The following is a 14429-nucleotide window of genomic DNA, read 5'->3' as shown; positions in this document are numbered from 1 at the left end:
TTGTTGGGCCGAAGGGCCTTTTTCCACACTAGGGATTTTTTCTTTCTATTCTAGATTTTTTTAAAAATTGATTGCATTTATCTTCCTCCAGCTGCCATGGTGGGATTTAAACTTGTGTCTCTGGAGCATTAGCTAAGGCCTCTGGATAGTAATACCAATATGTAACTGCTCATATTTTTCATGTTATTTATTAATGACTTAGGAAATTAGTTGCCCATGATACAAAGATAGACAATATTTTCAGCAGTGTGGATGAAAACGCACAAAATTATAAACAATCATTAATAGATTAAGTGACTGGCTAAAACTATGGTAAATGTGCTGTTATCCACTTTGACTTAAAAAGGGTAAAACAGGCTACTTTTGAGATGGTGAAAAACAAGAAAAATAGAACTTACTAGAGACTTGAGGATCCAGAAACAATGATTACTAAAATGCCATGTGCAGCTACAGAAAATAAGACTAGAAGAATGTTGGCCTTTCTATGTAAACAATGAAAAGCCAAGAGAGTAAAAATGATGCTTTGCCTGTACAAAGACCTGATAACTCTACACCGCAAACACTCTGAGCAATTCTGGACATCAACGCTGAGGAACAATGTGCAGTATTGGCCTTGAAGGTTGAGCAGTCTATAACGAATATGCGTTCCTGGAATTTATAAAATAAAGAGCCAACTTTGTTCAAATTTTTCAAGAAATTAAGAGGAACACATTGACTAGATAGATCAAAAATCTTTGTTCTGGTTGGAGGTTTTTGGAATAGTCTAATAATTATTGCCGAACCTGTCATCACTCAAATTAAGCAACAGTTTATTTACAAAGTTTGGAACTCTGTTCTGCAAGACAATTGATGTTAGGTCTATTCTTACTTTTAAATCTGAGAATATTAGGTTATTGTTAGCCACATGTCATTAGGGAGATTGGGCAAAAGCAACTATTTGGAGTTATGGAAGATAAGGATAAGACAGAATCTGAATAAATGGCAGAATAGATTCAAACTAAGTAGTCGAATTCTATTCCTATGTTAAAGGTAAAGCAATATCATAGGGAATTCAAGGAGAAAATTGATGAGTAATAATTAACCGGACAAATTTCCCACAAATAAAAAGAATGGAGCTCCCACATTTAGAGCCTCTTGAATATCAATGAGAATACAATGATGGATAAGGCAAAAGATTACATTAGATATTGCAAGCTGATGCAATTACAGAGGGTGAAGTTCGACAGAAAATTAGAACAGAGAGAGGGCATGAAAAAAAATTACAAGTAAAATCAAGGAAAATCCAATTTGTTTTAGAAATACATAACAGCAAAATGATAACTGAGGAAAGAGTAGAGCCTAGTATGAGTAATAGCCATGTAGGGTGTTCATCAGAAAAACAGGCCATTCAGCCCAAGCAGTCCATATCCCTGTTCTTGCTGCACTTGAGACTCCTGCAATCTTTCCTTATAACCCTCCACTCTTTTCTCCTTCACATGTACAATGTCCATACCATTTGCTTCAACCATCTTCTATGGTAGATCATTTCCACATTCTTACCATCTTTGGGTGAAGAACTTTCTTCTGAATCCAATATTGGATTTCTTGGTGACTATATTCAATTGATAGTCCCTAGTTATGCTTATTCCCAGAAGAGAAAACATTGTCTCTGTGTTTACTCTATTAAAACTATTCATCATTTTAGAGACTTCCATTAGGACAGACATCAGCCTTCTTTTTGCAGGAGAAAAGTGACTTCGCTTGTTCCTCTTTTCCTAATATATATATTCACACGTTTCTGGTATTGGGTTACTAAAACCTCTCCAATGCTGCTATATCCTTTATCAATTATGCTGACCAAAGTTTAATATCAGATTAATGAGTTCAACACGCGGCGTGACATCGAACAATTCTTCCGCTGCCTTCGCCTCCGCGCCTACTTCTTCAACCAGGATTCTCGCCCACCCTCTGACGACCCCTTCTCATGCCTCCAACACACCCCATCCACCTGGACACCCCGTGCTGGCCTCTTACCTGCCCTCGACCTCTTCATAGCCAACTGCCGCCGCGATATTAACCGCCACCTGAACTCCCCCACCCCTCTCACCCACTCCAACCTCTCACCCTCGGAACGCGCAGCCCTCCACTCCCTCCGTTGCAACCCCAACCTCACTATCAAACCAGCAGACAAGGGAGGCGCGGTAGTAGTTTGGCGCACCGACCTTTACACCGCTGAGGCCAAACGCCAGCTCGCAGATACCTCCTCCTACTGCCCCCTTGACCATGACCCCACCTCCCACCACCAAACCATCATCTCCCAGACCATCCATAACCTCATCACCTCGGGGGATCTCCCATCCACCGCCTCCAACCTCATAGTCCCACTACCCCGCACCGCCCGTTTCTACCTCCTGCCCAAAATCCACAAACCTGACTGCCCCGGCCGACCCATTGTCTCCGCCTGCTCCTGCCCCACCGAACTCATCTCCGCATACTTCGACATGGTCCTGTCCCCGTTAGTCCAAGAACTCCGTTTGGGACACCACCCATGCCCTCCACCTCCTCCATGATTTTCGCTTCCCCGGTCCCCAAAGCCTTATCTTCACCATGGACATCCAGTCCCTGTACACCTCCATCCCCCATCACGAAGGACTCAAAGCCCTCCGCTTCTTCCTTTCCCACCGTACCAAATAGGACCCTTCCACTGACACCCTCCTTCGACTGACTGAACTGGTCCTCACCCTGAACAACTTCTCTTTCCAATCCTCCAACTTCCTCCAAACGAAAGGAGTAGCCATGGGCACCCGCATGGGCCCCAGCTATGCCTGCCTCTTCGTAGGATATGTGGAACAGTCCATCTTCCGCAACTACACTGGCCCCAACCCCCACCTTTTCCTCCGCTACATCGATGACTGTATCGGCGCCGCCTCGTGCTCCCACGAGGAGGTTGAACAGTTCATCCACTTCACCAACACCTTCCACCCCGACCTCAAATTCACCTGGACCGTCTCAGATTCCTCCCTCCCCTTCCTCGACCTTTCTGTTTCTATCTCAGGCGACCGAATCAACACAGACATCTACTACAAACCGACTGACTTCCACAGCTACCTGGACTACACCTCCTCCCACCCTGCCCCCTGTAAAAACGCCATCCCATTCTCCCAATTCCTTCGTCTCCGCCGCATCTGCTCCCAGGAGGACCAGTTCCAAACACGTACAACCCAGATGGCCTCCTTCTTCAAGGACTGCAATATCCCTCCCCGAAGTGGTCGACGATGCCCTCCACCGCATCTCTTCCACTTCCCGCTCCTCCGCCCTTGAGCCCCGCCCCTCCAACCGCCACCAGGACAGAACCTCACTGGTCCTCACATATCACCCCACCAATCTCCATGTACAGCGCATCATCCGCCGTCATTTCCGCCACCTCCAAACGGACCCCACCACCAAGGATATATTTCCCTCCCCTCCCCTATCAGCATTCCGAAAAGACCACTCCCTCCGTGACTCCCTCGTCAGATCCACACCCCACCACCAACCCAACCTCCACTCCCGGCACCTTCCCCTGCAACCGCAGGAGGTGCAAGACTTGCGCCCACACCTCCCCCCCCCCCCCCCCCACCTCCCTCCAAGGCCCCAAAGGAAACTTCCATATCCGCCACAACTTCCATATCTGCCCCTTCACACACATCATCTATTGCAACCTCTGCACCCGATGTGGCCTCCTCTATATTGGGGAGACAGGCCGCCTACTTGCGGAGCGTTTCAGAGAACACCTCTGGGACACCCGGACCAACCAACCCAACCACCCTGTGGCTCAACACTTCAACTCCCCCTCCCACTCCACCAAGGATATGCAAGTCTTTGGACTCCTCCATCGCCAGACCACAACAACATGACGGTTGGAGGAAGAGCGTCTCATCTTCCGCCTCGGAACCCTCCAACCACAAGGGATGAACTCGGATTTCACCAGTTTCCTCCTTTCCCCTCCCCACACCTTGTCTCAGTCAAATCCATCGAACTCAGCACCGCCTTCCTAATCTGCAATCTTCTTCCTGACCTCTCCGCCCCCACCCCAGTCTGACCTATCACCCTCACCTTGACCTCTTTCCACCTATCGCATTTCCGACGCCCCTCCCCCAGTCCCTCCTCCCTACCTTTTATCTTAGCCTGCTGGACAAACTTTCCTCATTCCTGAAGAAGGGCTTATGCCCGAAACGTCGATTCTCCTGTTCCCTGGATGCTGCCTGACCTGCTGCGCTTTTCCAGCAACACATTTTCAGCTCTGATCTCTAGCATCTGCAGACCTCACTTTCTCCTCAAAGTTTAATACAGGCTTAACATAACTTCCTTACTTTTCAATTCTATCCATCTAGAAATAAAACCAAGTGTTTGGTTCTAACATGTAAAATAATTTGTAGTGATTAGCGCTGTCATAATCTGAGATCCCTCTGTTCTGCAACTCCACATTGACCTGCACTTTCCAAGTAATGTGACCTCTCTCTTCTTCCAGCTAAAATGTAGTACCCCTCATGCCCCTGACTCCATCTTCCTTATTGGTTTACTGTAGGTTCATCTCAGACAATGATTAGATTACTGTGTGGAAACCGGCCCTTCGGCCCAATAAGTCCACACCAACCCTCCAAAGAGCAACCCACCGAGACCCATTCCCCTACACCTAACACTACGGGCAATTTAGCATGGCCAATTCACATAACCTGCACATTTTTGGACTGTGGGAGGAAACCCACGCAGACACGGGGAGAATGTGCAAACTCCACGCAGTTGCCTGAGGCTGGAATTGAACCCAGGTCTCTGGCATTGTGAGGCAGCAGTGCTAACCATGTGTGTAGAAGTGGAGACATGACCATGGTTCTTAGTGCACATTAATGAACATTATTTACAAAAGGGGAAAGGAAAAGACTGAGTAGTGAATTAGCCAAGCAGTGAACAAATGATAGAAAAGCAAGTGTGAGGGACAGCTGTGATTATCATTTGGAACTGATTGATCAAAGAGAGTCAGTAGAAATTCATTAAGTGAAGGCCGTTCCGATTTAAACCTAAAAGTAGATGCATTATTTGGAGTTTGCCATATGGTTGGTAGTGAGGTTGAAAGTTATAGACTGTAGACAGCTGTGAACTACAGAAAGGTGTAGACTATAGAACAGTGTAGACTTTAGAAAGCTGTTGATGATAGAACCCTGTACACTATCGAAAACTGTAGACCATACAGAAATACCAGTCTGCTCTAAATATAATTTGCAGGGTTTATCTGATTTGTGAAAGTGTGGTACCCTTTAACTTATTTTCTTTTGATGGTTGCACATGTAACATGTGCACAACTTATATGTGACCTTCTCGGTTTCTGTCACCCACACATTGCAGAGGGAAAAGTGCTGGTCAAGTGAGCAGAATCTGGCAAATAGACTTCGTCCATAGAAGTGCACAGTAATGTATCTGGGCAAGAGGGTTAAATAGCTGTCCAGGGATTATCAAATGATTCCTGGTGGTTAAAATCTTGCCAACTTCCAACAAAATTCCTGTGCAAGGTTGCTGTAATCACCTGTTGGCTTCCTGCTAAAGAACTAATAGCTTTTGTAGTCTGACCATTATAGTATTCAGTACTTTGGGCAGCATCATTATCATTGCTAGCTTAGTAGCGTTCCAGTCTTGATTCTGTTGTTAGTCTTGTACTGTGCATCTATCCCTGTAAATTTTCAGATTCAGTCTGAACAAAATAAATGTTGTCAGAAAGCTGAAAGTAATCACCATTTCTCTGTTCTGGAGCGTAAGAATTGATTGATTAGTTTTACTGCCTGATTTGGAAAGCAACAAAAGATAGAACTAAAATGGAAGGGGGGGGGGGGGGAAGGCTGGGCAATCTGCCTCAAACAAAATCAGAAATTGCTGGAGAAACTCAGCTGATCCGGAAACCTCTGTAGGAAGAAAGCAGAGTTAATGTTTCAAGTCTGGTCACTCTTCATCTGAAGGCAATCTGCCTCTTCCATTTACTATCCAGGATGAAAATGACCTCCTGTATCTTTGTGCACGTCTTCAGAGTTAGGTTTAAATCGGAACGGCCTTCATTTAATGAATTTCTACTGACTCTCTTTGATTAAGTGAGTTGTGTTCTTGAAGACAAAGTGAATGTTATCAAGGGAAGCAGTATTTTCCCTGCAGAGTAGCAGGTTGGGGAGTGGCTGGGATCTGGGAAATTAGCAGGGAGCAGAGTCGACTTTTCCCTGTTTCCCTTGATTTCCTTACCAAACAAAAATCTTTGGATCACAGTCTTGAAATTTTTAATTGATTTGGCATGTGCAGCCATTTAAGGGATAGAATTTTTGCATTAGGAATATAAGGCAGTGCTTATGCTAAGCATTCTGCTTTTAAGGAAGTGGAAGGTTCAGTTGCTGAATGTATGGCTCCAAATGTTATGCAGGAGAGCATGTCTGTTCTTATTTTGCATGATACTTTGGAACTTACATACAATCTGCAGTTACATAACAAAACATACTGCAATTTGTACTGTAGAATTATTTCGTGCACAGGGATGTGCCTGCAGAATTTATTGAGGAGCTGAAAGATGCAGTAAGGCAGCGCTGCAGTGCCACCACCAGTGAGAAATGAGATTACAGCATGACAAATTTATGTGGACAGTTTGCATTTAAGTATGAACACAAACATTTATACAGAAAAATGTTGTCACAAAATGTGCCAAAATAACGTTTTATAGCCAGGAAATTTGCATATATATAAGGTTTTTTTTGATTATCAATCAAACAATTAAACTGAAACCCAGTTTGTTAGTACTGCCAGTATGGTTGATTCTTACTAAGTTCAGATTCAGTTTATTACTTCAGCATTTTTATTTCTTCCTTTAGTTTCCTCTTCAACTTTCCATCAAAGAAATTGATCTGTCAGGATAATGCATATCAGTTCTTTATTCACTGTTGATCAAATGGTCTTATGATTCCAGCTTGTCACTTTTATGCTGAACAATTGCCAATTTCCATTTATTGTGTTCAGACATATTCAATCTCTTGCTGGTAGCTAAAAGGACAGAAAATATTTTTGCTTCTTTTCATCGAAATTAAGACGTTCTGGGCTGTTGAGTGTTTGCTGGAGGAGTTGTTCTGAAATGGAAGTATTACTATTCTACCTGCAAACATCAATACTGCTGATGTCCTTGAACTGTCTCAAAAGGTGTTATGATAAATAATCAGGGATGGATGTGCATCATGGCATTAGCTTTCTGTTTTCACATCTCCTACATCTAAATGCTTAACATTGAGTAAGTGAAGATAAATAATGGCACAGAACTTAAAGGAACAGGGTATGTCACAGAGTAGGCCGTTAATTAGCTTTTATTGTGCAAACTTCAATTCTGCATTTTTTTTTGTCACATAACTTGTGAGGAGAACAAGCTATTAACGAAATCGCAAGCACAATGGGATCTGAGTGTATAGTGGGAACAGCAGCACCTCCTGAATCACAAACATTGAAGAAACAAAGCAAATTAGTACACAGTTAAAGCAAGAACAGAAAATAAAGTGAAGGAAAGAAAAATAATAAAAAGGCAGAAAATGGCAGTACAAAATCATTCTAAAAATAAACCAACAACTTACCACATTAAATGACATTGAAGAGTTAAACTTGTTTCTGGGCCAAGGAGATTGGCCAAGGTCTTGTGACAGTAATTGCTATATTATCTTTTAAAACATATTTATTCTGTTAAATGCCATATCTAACCCTCTGTGCTACATTAAATTGATTATTGCTGTGGTTATCTCATAAGTTCTGAACAATAACTGGGAAACTAAAAGTGAGATGTTTGTGCAATACTTAGCATTCAGGAGCACTCAGCAAATTCTAAAGGTTCCAAATACACAGTTTATCGCACAATCTCTTGAACTTCCAAAATAATTTGCATATTAATGACGGCTTGCATCATTAACATGCATTATTTTAAAGCAAGTTTCAGTCTCATGAAAGAGTATGTGCACAAACAATCTCCCAGGGTATTGCACATTGGAAATCTAGGCCAAGTGTAATCATCAGATTAGAAAAGGATTAAATGTAAAAGAATGATTGGAGCAGGATCTGCAGTGAAACTCAATAACTGTTTTAAAAAGCACATGAGTGCTTTTGATGCTTCCAAAATGAATTTCTGTGTCACCATTAAAATGAAAACTGCTTACATAAACTTGCCAAAATATAATTACCTGGTCTTGCCAGTGGTGGCACAGCTAGATAGATTATTCTCAATGATTAACTTGGGTGTAAAAATCTTGACTAAATGAAGTTAACACTATGTCCTGCAGAGGTAGAGCCATCTCTGATTGAACAGCCCATTAATATTTACATATGACAAATAGCCATTGGAATGAATGGGAGAATGTCCACATTAATGAGAAGAAAAAATAAAGTTTAATGGTCTTCTTTGTTGCTAATATTCACATATTAACTTTGCGGTACATTGTTTTAAGTACTACACAATGCTAAACTGCAATGTCCCTTGATAATTTCCTCAGAGCTATTCATGTTATAAACCTAATTGAGGTCTATAAAATGCTAAAGGAAATTGACAAAGTAGATGTAGAGGAAATGTTTCCTGATGTCAGGCAATCTCAAACAAGAGGGCTTAGTTTTAGAATAAGAAATGGCAGATTTAAGTCAGAGATGAGGAGGGTTATGAATTTGTGGAATTCACTACCCATGGTGCAGTGGATGCCTGGAATCAATTTAAGGAGGAGATGGACAGGTTTTTAATTAGTAATGAATTGAAGGTTTATCGAGAACGAGCAGAAAAGTGGAGTTGAGGCCAAAATGAGAACAGCCATGATTGTAGTGAAGGAGGAGCAGTTTTGAGGGGCTGAGTTGCCTACTCATGCTCCTAGTTCTTATGTTCTTTCATTTTGCTGCTGTAACTCCATGGGAAGGATGGCAGAAAATGGAAGTCAACTTTCTGCTGTACTTTGGTAAAATTACAAAAGCACCTCTTGAGGAAATTCTTGACAAAGTACAATGCAGTACTGGATACACAGACTCAAGGCCAACGGTGTGCTTTAGATAATTGGGGCTGGTTGTTAGGAAAAATAAGAAAGTTTTCATTTATAAATTCCTCTCATCAGATTTATAATAGAAACTGTGTAAACCTGCCATGCTTTAGCTACACCTTGGTGGCAGTCAGTATTCAGGTTAAAGTCAGACACTATATCTTTTTATATTCCTTCATTACAAATTCCTGAGCTCTATGACCATGTTTAAACTGGAGTTTGAATATCTGTTACACTGTTATCACACAGGTAGTGTTGCAATGCCTCCAATTGGTCCATGGGCAATTATATTAATGACAAGTTGACGTATTATAAGTGGGAACATAGAGATTTACAATAAAATATATTGAGAAGAAGTTCATGCTTTACTTATATTTTAATATTATAATTTTTGAAAGATCAATTGTTTATTTTTGTATATTTCAAAGCCATCAAATGAAGTAATATTTCTTGGTTCTATGACAGGTATTCTGCTGAAGCAAATATGATTTCTCATAACTGCACTTGCTGTCAGGAAGTAGCGACTGGCAAGCAAGCAATCACATTAATTTGTCCAGACGACAAGACAATTGAGTTCACCTACACCTATGTGAAGAATTGTGGCTGTGTATCTACAAAATGTTGAGAACCTACCAAACAGTTGTCGAAATCTCCAGCTCGTAAGAAGGCCCCAATAAATCTAAGAAAAAAATTTAAAAATGTAGAAAACATGGTGTCTCGGATAACCAGTAAATGCAAAATAGATCAACTCTTTCAGTAGAATTTTGATATAAATGCTAATATAAATATAGATGTTGATGACATGAATTCTATGTACTTTAGAGTAAACTCTACAATGTCTTTTTCATCATTTCATCTTCTTGCAATCAATTCATAAATGTTCATGCAGAAATTAATCGTTTACCTTACCTTCTCTAGAACAAAATCCCTACACACCAGCCAACTGAGTGATATGGGCAACATTGTTGATCACAGCATACAGTTAGGTGAAAAACTGCAAATTACAATTTCTGGTCTTTCTAGTTTGTGACTTATTTTGATGGCAGTGGCTGTAGCTGTTGCTTTGAAACAAAGTATAAATTTTTTCAGAAAATCTGACAAGTTTGAAATACTTCAGTTTGCAGAGCTGTGGTGAGAGATGTCCTATAAAAATGGATTTTCTGCAACTCCACATTGCAATCGTAATAAATAGCTTAAACGTTCTCCTCTCGGTGAGGTAGACATTACAATTACAGCCATGAGTCTCTATTTCTAAATGTTTCTTTAGGTTGATGGCAAATACAGTGTCACTTACCCTGTTTTTTCATGCGTCATATGTCTGAATGTATTCTGAATACAGCTGAACCTGAGTTTTACTACGATCTCTTCTTTTTGTCACAATACTAATGGTCAATAAAAGGAGTCAACTGCATCCATTTGTTGTCTGAGTTTTCGTGAACTGAGCTGTTTTATCTCTGTGACACCAAACCTTACTTTCTATTCAACATTAGATATTGTCATGAACAGATTGTGAGTTTTAAAACCTGCACTCACCACCTGTTTGTAAGCAGATTGTAATTTAATTTTTAGTATTGGGAAAATATTTCCCCCAGTCTCTCTGTTTGTGGGCTCTGACTTTTCAAGGACAGCACCAAAACTGAGGTAATACAAAACCAGAAGTATGGCTTGTTTCACGGGCTCTTAGAGAAAACCTCACAACACAAGCACACTTGGAAATGTACAAGTAGATGTAGAATCAGAACAGATAAAGATATTTATCAATTACTCACAACTTCAATTTAAAACTGCCAAGGGATACCAATTTATCAATGTTCCAGCTTTTAAGATAGAATCCAAAAGTCCAAAATTGGAGTTAGCAGTCTGTAATTCATATGTGGGGCTGGGTTGACTGCTTCATCAGCATGACCAAAACATTCTCCAGAAATCTTCTGAGGAGGTTTTGCTAAAATCTGATTCTATTTCATTGTTTTGACAAAAGGATGTTTTTACTTGCATTGTGCACATGTACAGGTTTTTAATAGGCCAGATTAGCCATCTGTTTTTCCTTTATATCTACATCTCTGTAGTGATTGCCCCACTCTCCAATTCTTTTGCTTGTGGCTCTCCTTTGTGTCTGCCAGTGACACAAGTTCAGTTTTTCCTTCCTTCCAATTGGTATTGCTTCCAGGTCAGGGTCACCAGGTCGCATAGAAACAGAGAGATTAGGAGCAGATGTAGGCCATTCAGCCCTTTGAAGCCTGCTCCACCATTCATTATGACCATTGCTTATCATCCACCTTAGCTACGTGTACTTGCTTTTCTCCTCTATTCTTTGATGCCTTTAGTCCCAAGTGCTCGATCCAATTCCTTATTGAAATCATATAATGCCTTGACTTTGACTGATTTTTGTCATTGCAAATTCCATAGGTTCACCATTCTCTGGAGGAAGAGATTTCTCCTCATTCCAGTCCCAAATTTACCTCATATCGTACAATCATAGAATCATGGAATCCCTACAGTGTGGAAACAGGCCATTTGGCCCAACAAATCCACACCGACCCTCTGAAGAGTATTTCACCCAACCCCGTTCCCTTACCCATTACTCTACATTTACCTCTGACTAATGCGCCTAACCAAAACATCCCTGAACACTACGGGCAATTTAGCATGGCCAATTCACCTGACCTGCACATCCTTGGACTGTGGGAGGAAACCGGAGCACCCGGAGGAAACCCACGCAGACACAGGGAGGATGTGCAAACTCCACGCAGACAGTTGCCTGAGGCTGGAATCGAACCTGGGTCCCTGGCGCTGTGAGGTACCAGTGCTAACCACTGAGTATTGATAGTGAGCCCTGGTTCTGGATTCTCCAATCATTGAGAATATCCTTCCTGTATCTACCACCCCTAGGCCAAAGGCTGGCAGGAAAATACTTACTGGCTCATTTTAAGAATAGATAGTTGGAAGAACTCTCTGATTATTGTGAGGCAGGGAGCTGTACAGTTTAATCTGGTCTTCAGACTCACTCCTGCGCTGTGGCTCTCAGCCACATTATGTTTAGTCCATGAACTGACCATTTGCCACAAAGAACAAAAGCAGCTGAAAGAAGGAATTCACCAGAAGTCTTTTGTCAATTTCAACACCCTCTGTTGAAAGCTCAGTCTATCAGAACACTATACTACTGCCACAACTTAGCCAACAGATCCAGTGATTAAAAATAGCCTTCTTCAATTCCATGTAAGAAATGGAATAGGCTCTCAAAGTAGCAATCGTCCCTGTGCCAGTGCCAAAAACAAGGGTTCCCACATTTATCACATGAAACTGTGTGTCCCAGGCATGGTAGAAGTCTATAAATTATGACACTATTCACCAACGTCATCTGTGTAACTTATTCCCACCATTGCCCACTTTTGTTAAATATTGAAATAGGCACTTAATTCTCCAGGGCTTCATAACCCAGCCTACACGTCAAAGGCAGTGTTCCATTGTTCAAACTATTCCCCTCCATTAAAGTCTGGTCATTAGCATGGTTCAGTGGGGATGAATGATTGTATAAAATGAATTAGAGAAATATTGAACATTCTCCTCACTGACAATTCTTTCTTGAACCAACATGATCCAAAGCGATTAACGGACACCATTCCCTTTTGTTAGTAATTTTGCTGTGAGTGGAGTGATTGTTTCATTCATGCATTGTGTTTCAAATTGTATCATACATAATTGTATCTGGAGCACTGGCCTATGCTTCAGAAAGAGCTGGTGAGGTGCTGTATGAATGCACGTCTTTGGTTCACTGAGCCAAATGTCATTCATGCCAGATTCAGGTCAGACATTGCACGGGATTTGTAATTGGTTTACTGCTTGCTTGGTTCACAAAGTTTACAGACAATGTCAGTATCTCAAGGTGTGGGGTGGGTGGGCGTGAATTCAGCTTCAGTGGGGTATAAATAGGGCTGAGGATGGTCAAAGTGAACCTAAAGGGAAATCAGGCAGAGGTACATGTTTTTATCCACACACTGGCAGTTCTAAACTCCCAACCAAGCTGAAAATGTTAGTCAAGTGACGTTGAGTTGATTGTAAGTGTTTTGCTGACAGCTAAACCTGGCAGCAGTTTGTAAGTGAAGTTGATGAGAAGGAGAATGGATTGAGTTGATCTGCTGTTCGTTACATCCCACTCAGTGAGAACAGCAATTCTAGGCTTGGCAATGCTATCAATGTCTATTTCAATACCTGTGCTTTAACATTTGAGCTCTGATTGCAATGTACTGACAGTGCATCAAACCAAACCAGGGTGAGAGCTCGGGTTAGGGTTATTGTTCAAGTTGGGGTAAGGGTTTGGGTCAGCGTTGGGTTCAGGTTAAGGATAGGTTCGAGTTAGGGTTAGGTTTAGGGTTAGCAGGAGGGTTAGAATTGGGGCTAGGGTTAGTATTGGGGATAGATTTAGACTTAGGGTTAAAATTGGGTTTAGTGTTGTGGTAGATTTATTGCTATTATTAGGGTTAGGATGAGGGTCAGCGTTAGGTTTAATATCATGGTTAGTGTTAGGGTTAGACAGAGAGTTGGGGTTAGTGTTGGGGCTGGGTTTTGGTTTGGGTTAGGATTGAATTTAGGGTTAGGGTCAGGGCTAAAATTTAGGAATAGGGTTAAGGTCATGCTTTGGGTTAGGATGATTGTGCTCAGTGGGTAGGTGAGGGTGTTGGGTGTGGGTGATGGGGATGGATTTTGGGTGATGAGTTTTGCATGAGGGAATCTGGGTTATGGTTAGGATTAGGGTTAGAGTTAGGGTCAGGATGACATTTAAGGATAGGTTTGGGGTTTAGAGTTAGTGATAATGCTGGGGGATAGGGTAGGGTTAACAATAGGATTAGGTTTAATGTTGTAGTAGGTGTCTTGTTATTGTTAGAATTAGGGTCAGGGTCAGGGTTAAGTTTAGCATTACGGTTAATGTTAGGGTTGGGGTGGGATTAGTGTTAGGGTTAGGTTCAAGGTTCAGATTCGGGTTCAGCTTGGGGATGGTTAGGTTTTGAGCTAGGGTTAATATTAAACTAGGCTTTGGTTTAGGGTTAGGATTAGGCGTAGGGTTAAGGTCAGGGCTGGAGTTAGGGTTAGTGTTGAGTTAGGGTACCGGTTAGGGCTAAGGTAAGGGTTTGAGTATATTTAAGGTTATGCTAGGTTTGGTTTAGAGTTAGAGGTATAGATAGGGTTAGGTTTAGAGTTTGGGTTAGTCTAATTTTACAGTTAGTGTTATGTGTAGGATTATGGTTAAAGTCAATGCTAGTGTTAAGGGGCAAGTTGGGGTTAGTGTTGGTGCTGATGTTTCTAAAGTGGGAGACAGCATCTAGTAAAAGGACTGAATTTAGGTTTAGGATTAGGTTTAGCACTCGAGACAGGGTTAAGGCGGGATTGCTTTAAGGTTAG

At 41.7% G+C, this 14429-nt stretch overlaps 1 protein-coding gene across 1 annotated transcript in view; it reads left to right on the top strand.

Moving 5' to 3' along the window:
* Positions 1–10443, top strand: part of LOC122547675 (mucin-5B-like) — a 79737-nt gene extending 69294 nt beyond the window's left edge. The window contains exon 14 of the mRNA XM_087996796.1: positions 9498–10443. Coding sequence (XP_087852922.1) covers positions 9498–9657 — 160 coding nt within the window. The 3' untranslated portion in view covers positions 9658–10443. The remainder of the gene's footprint in view (positions 1–9497) is intronic.
* Positions 10444–14429: the final 3986 nt, after the last annotated feature.

The sequence above is a fragment of the Chiloscyllium plagiosum genome, unplaced genomic scaffold, assembly GCF_037043375.1.
Source record: "Chiloscyllium plagiosum isolate Xiang-an unplaced genomic scaffold, Cpla_swu_hap1 HiC_scaffold_18, whole genome shotgun sequence".
Taxonomy (NCBI): domain Eukaryota; kingdom Metazoa; phylum Chordata; class Chondrichthyes; order Orectolobiformes; family Hemiscylliidae; genus Chiloscyllium; species Chiloscyllium plagiosum.
This window is presented reverse-complemented; position numbering and strand designations above follow the sequence as displayed.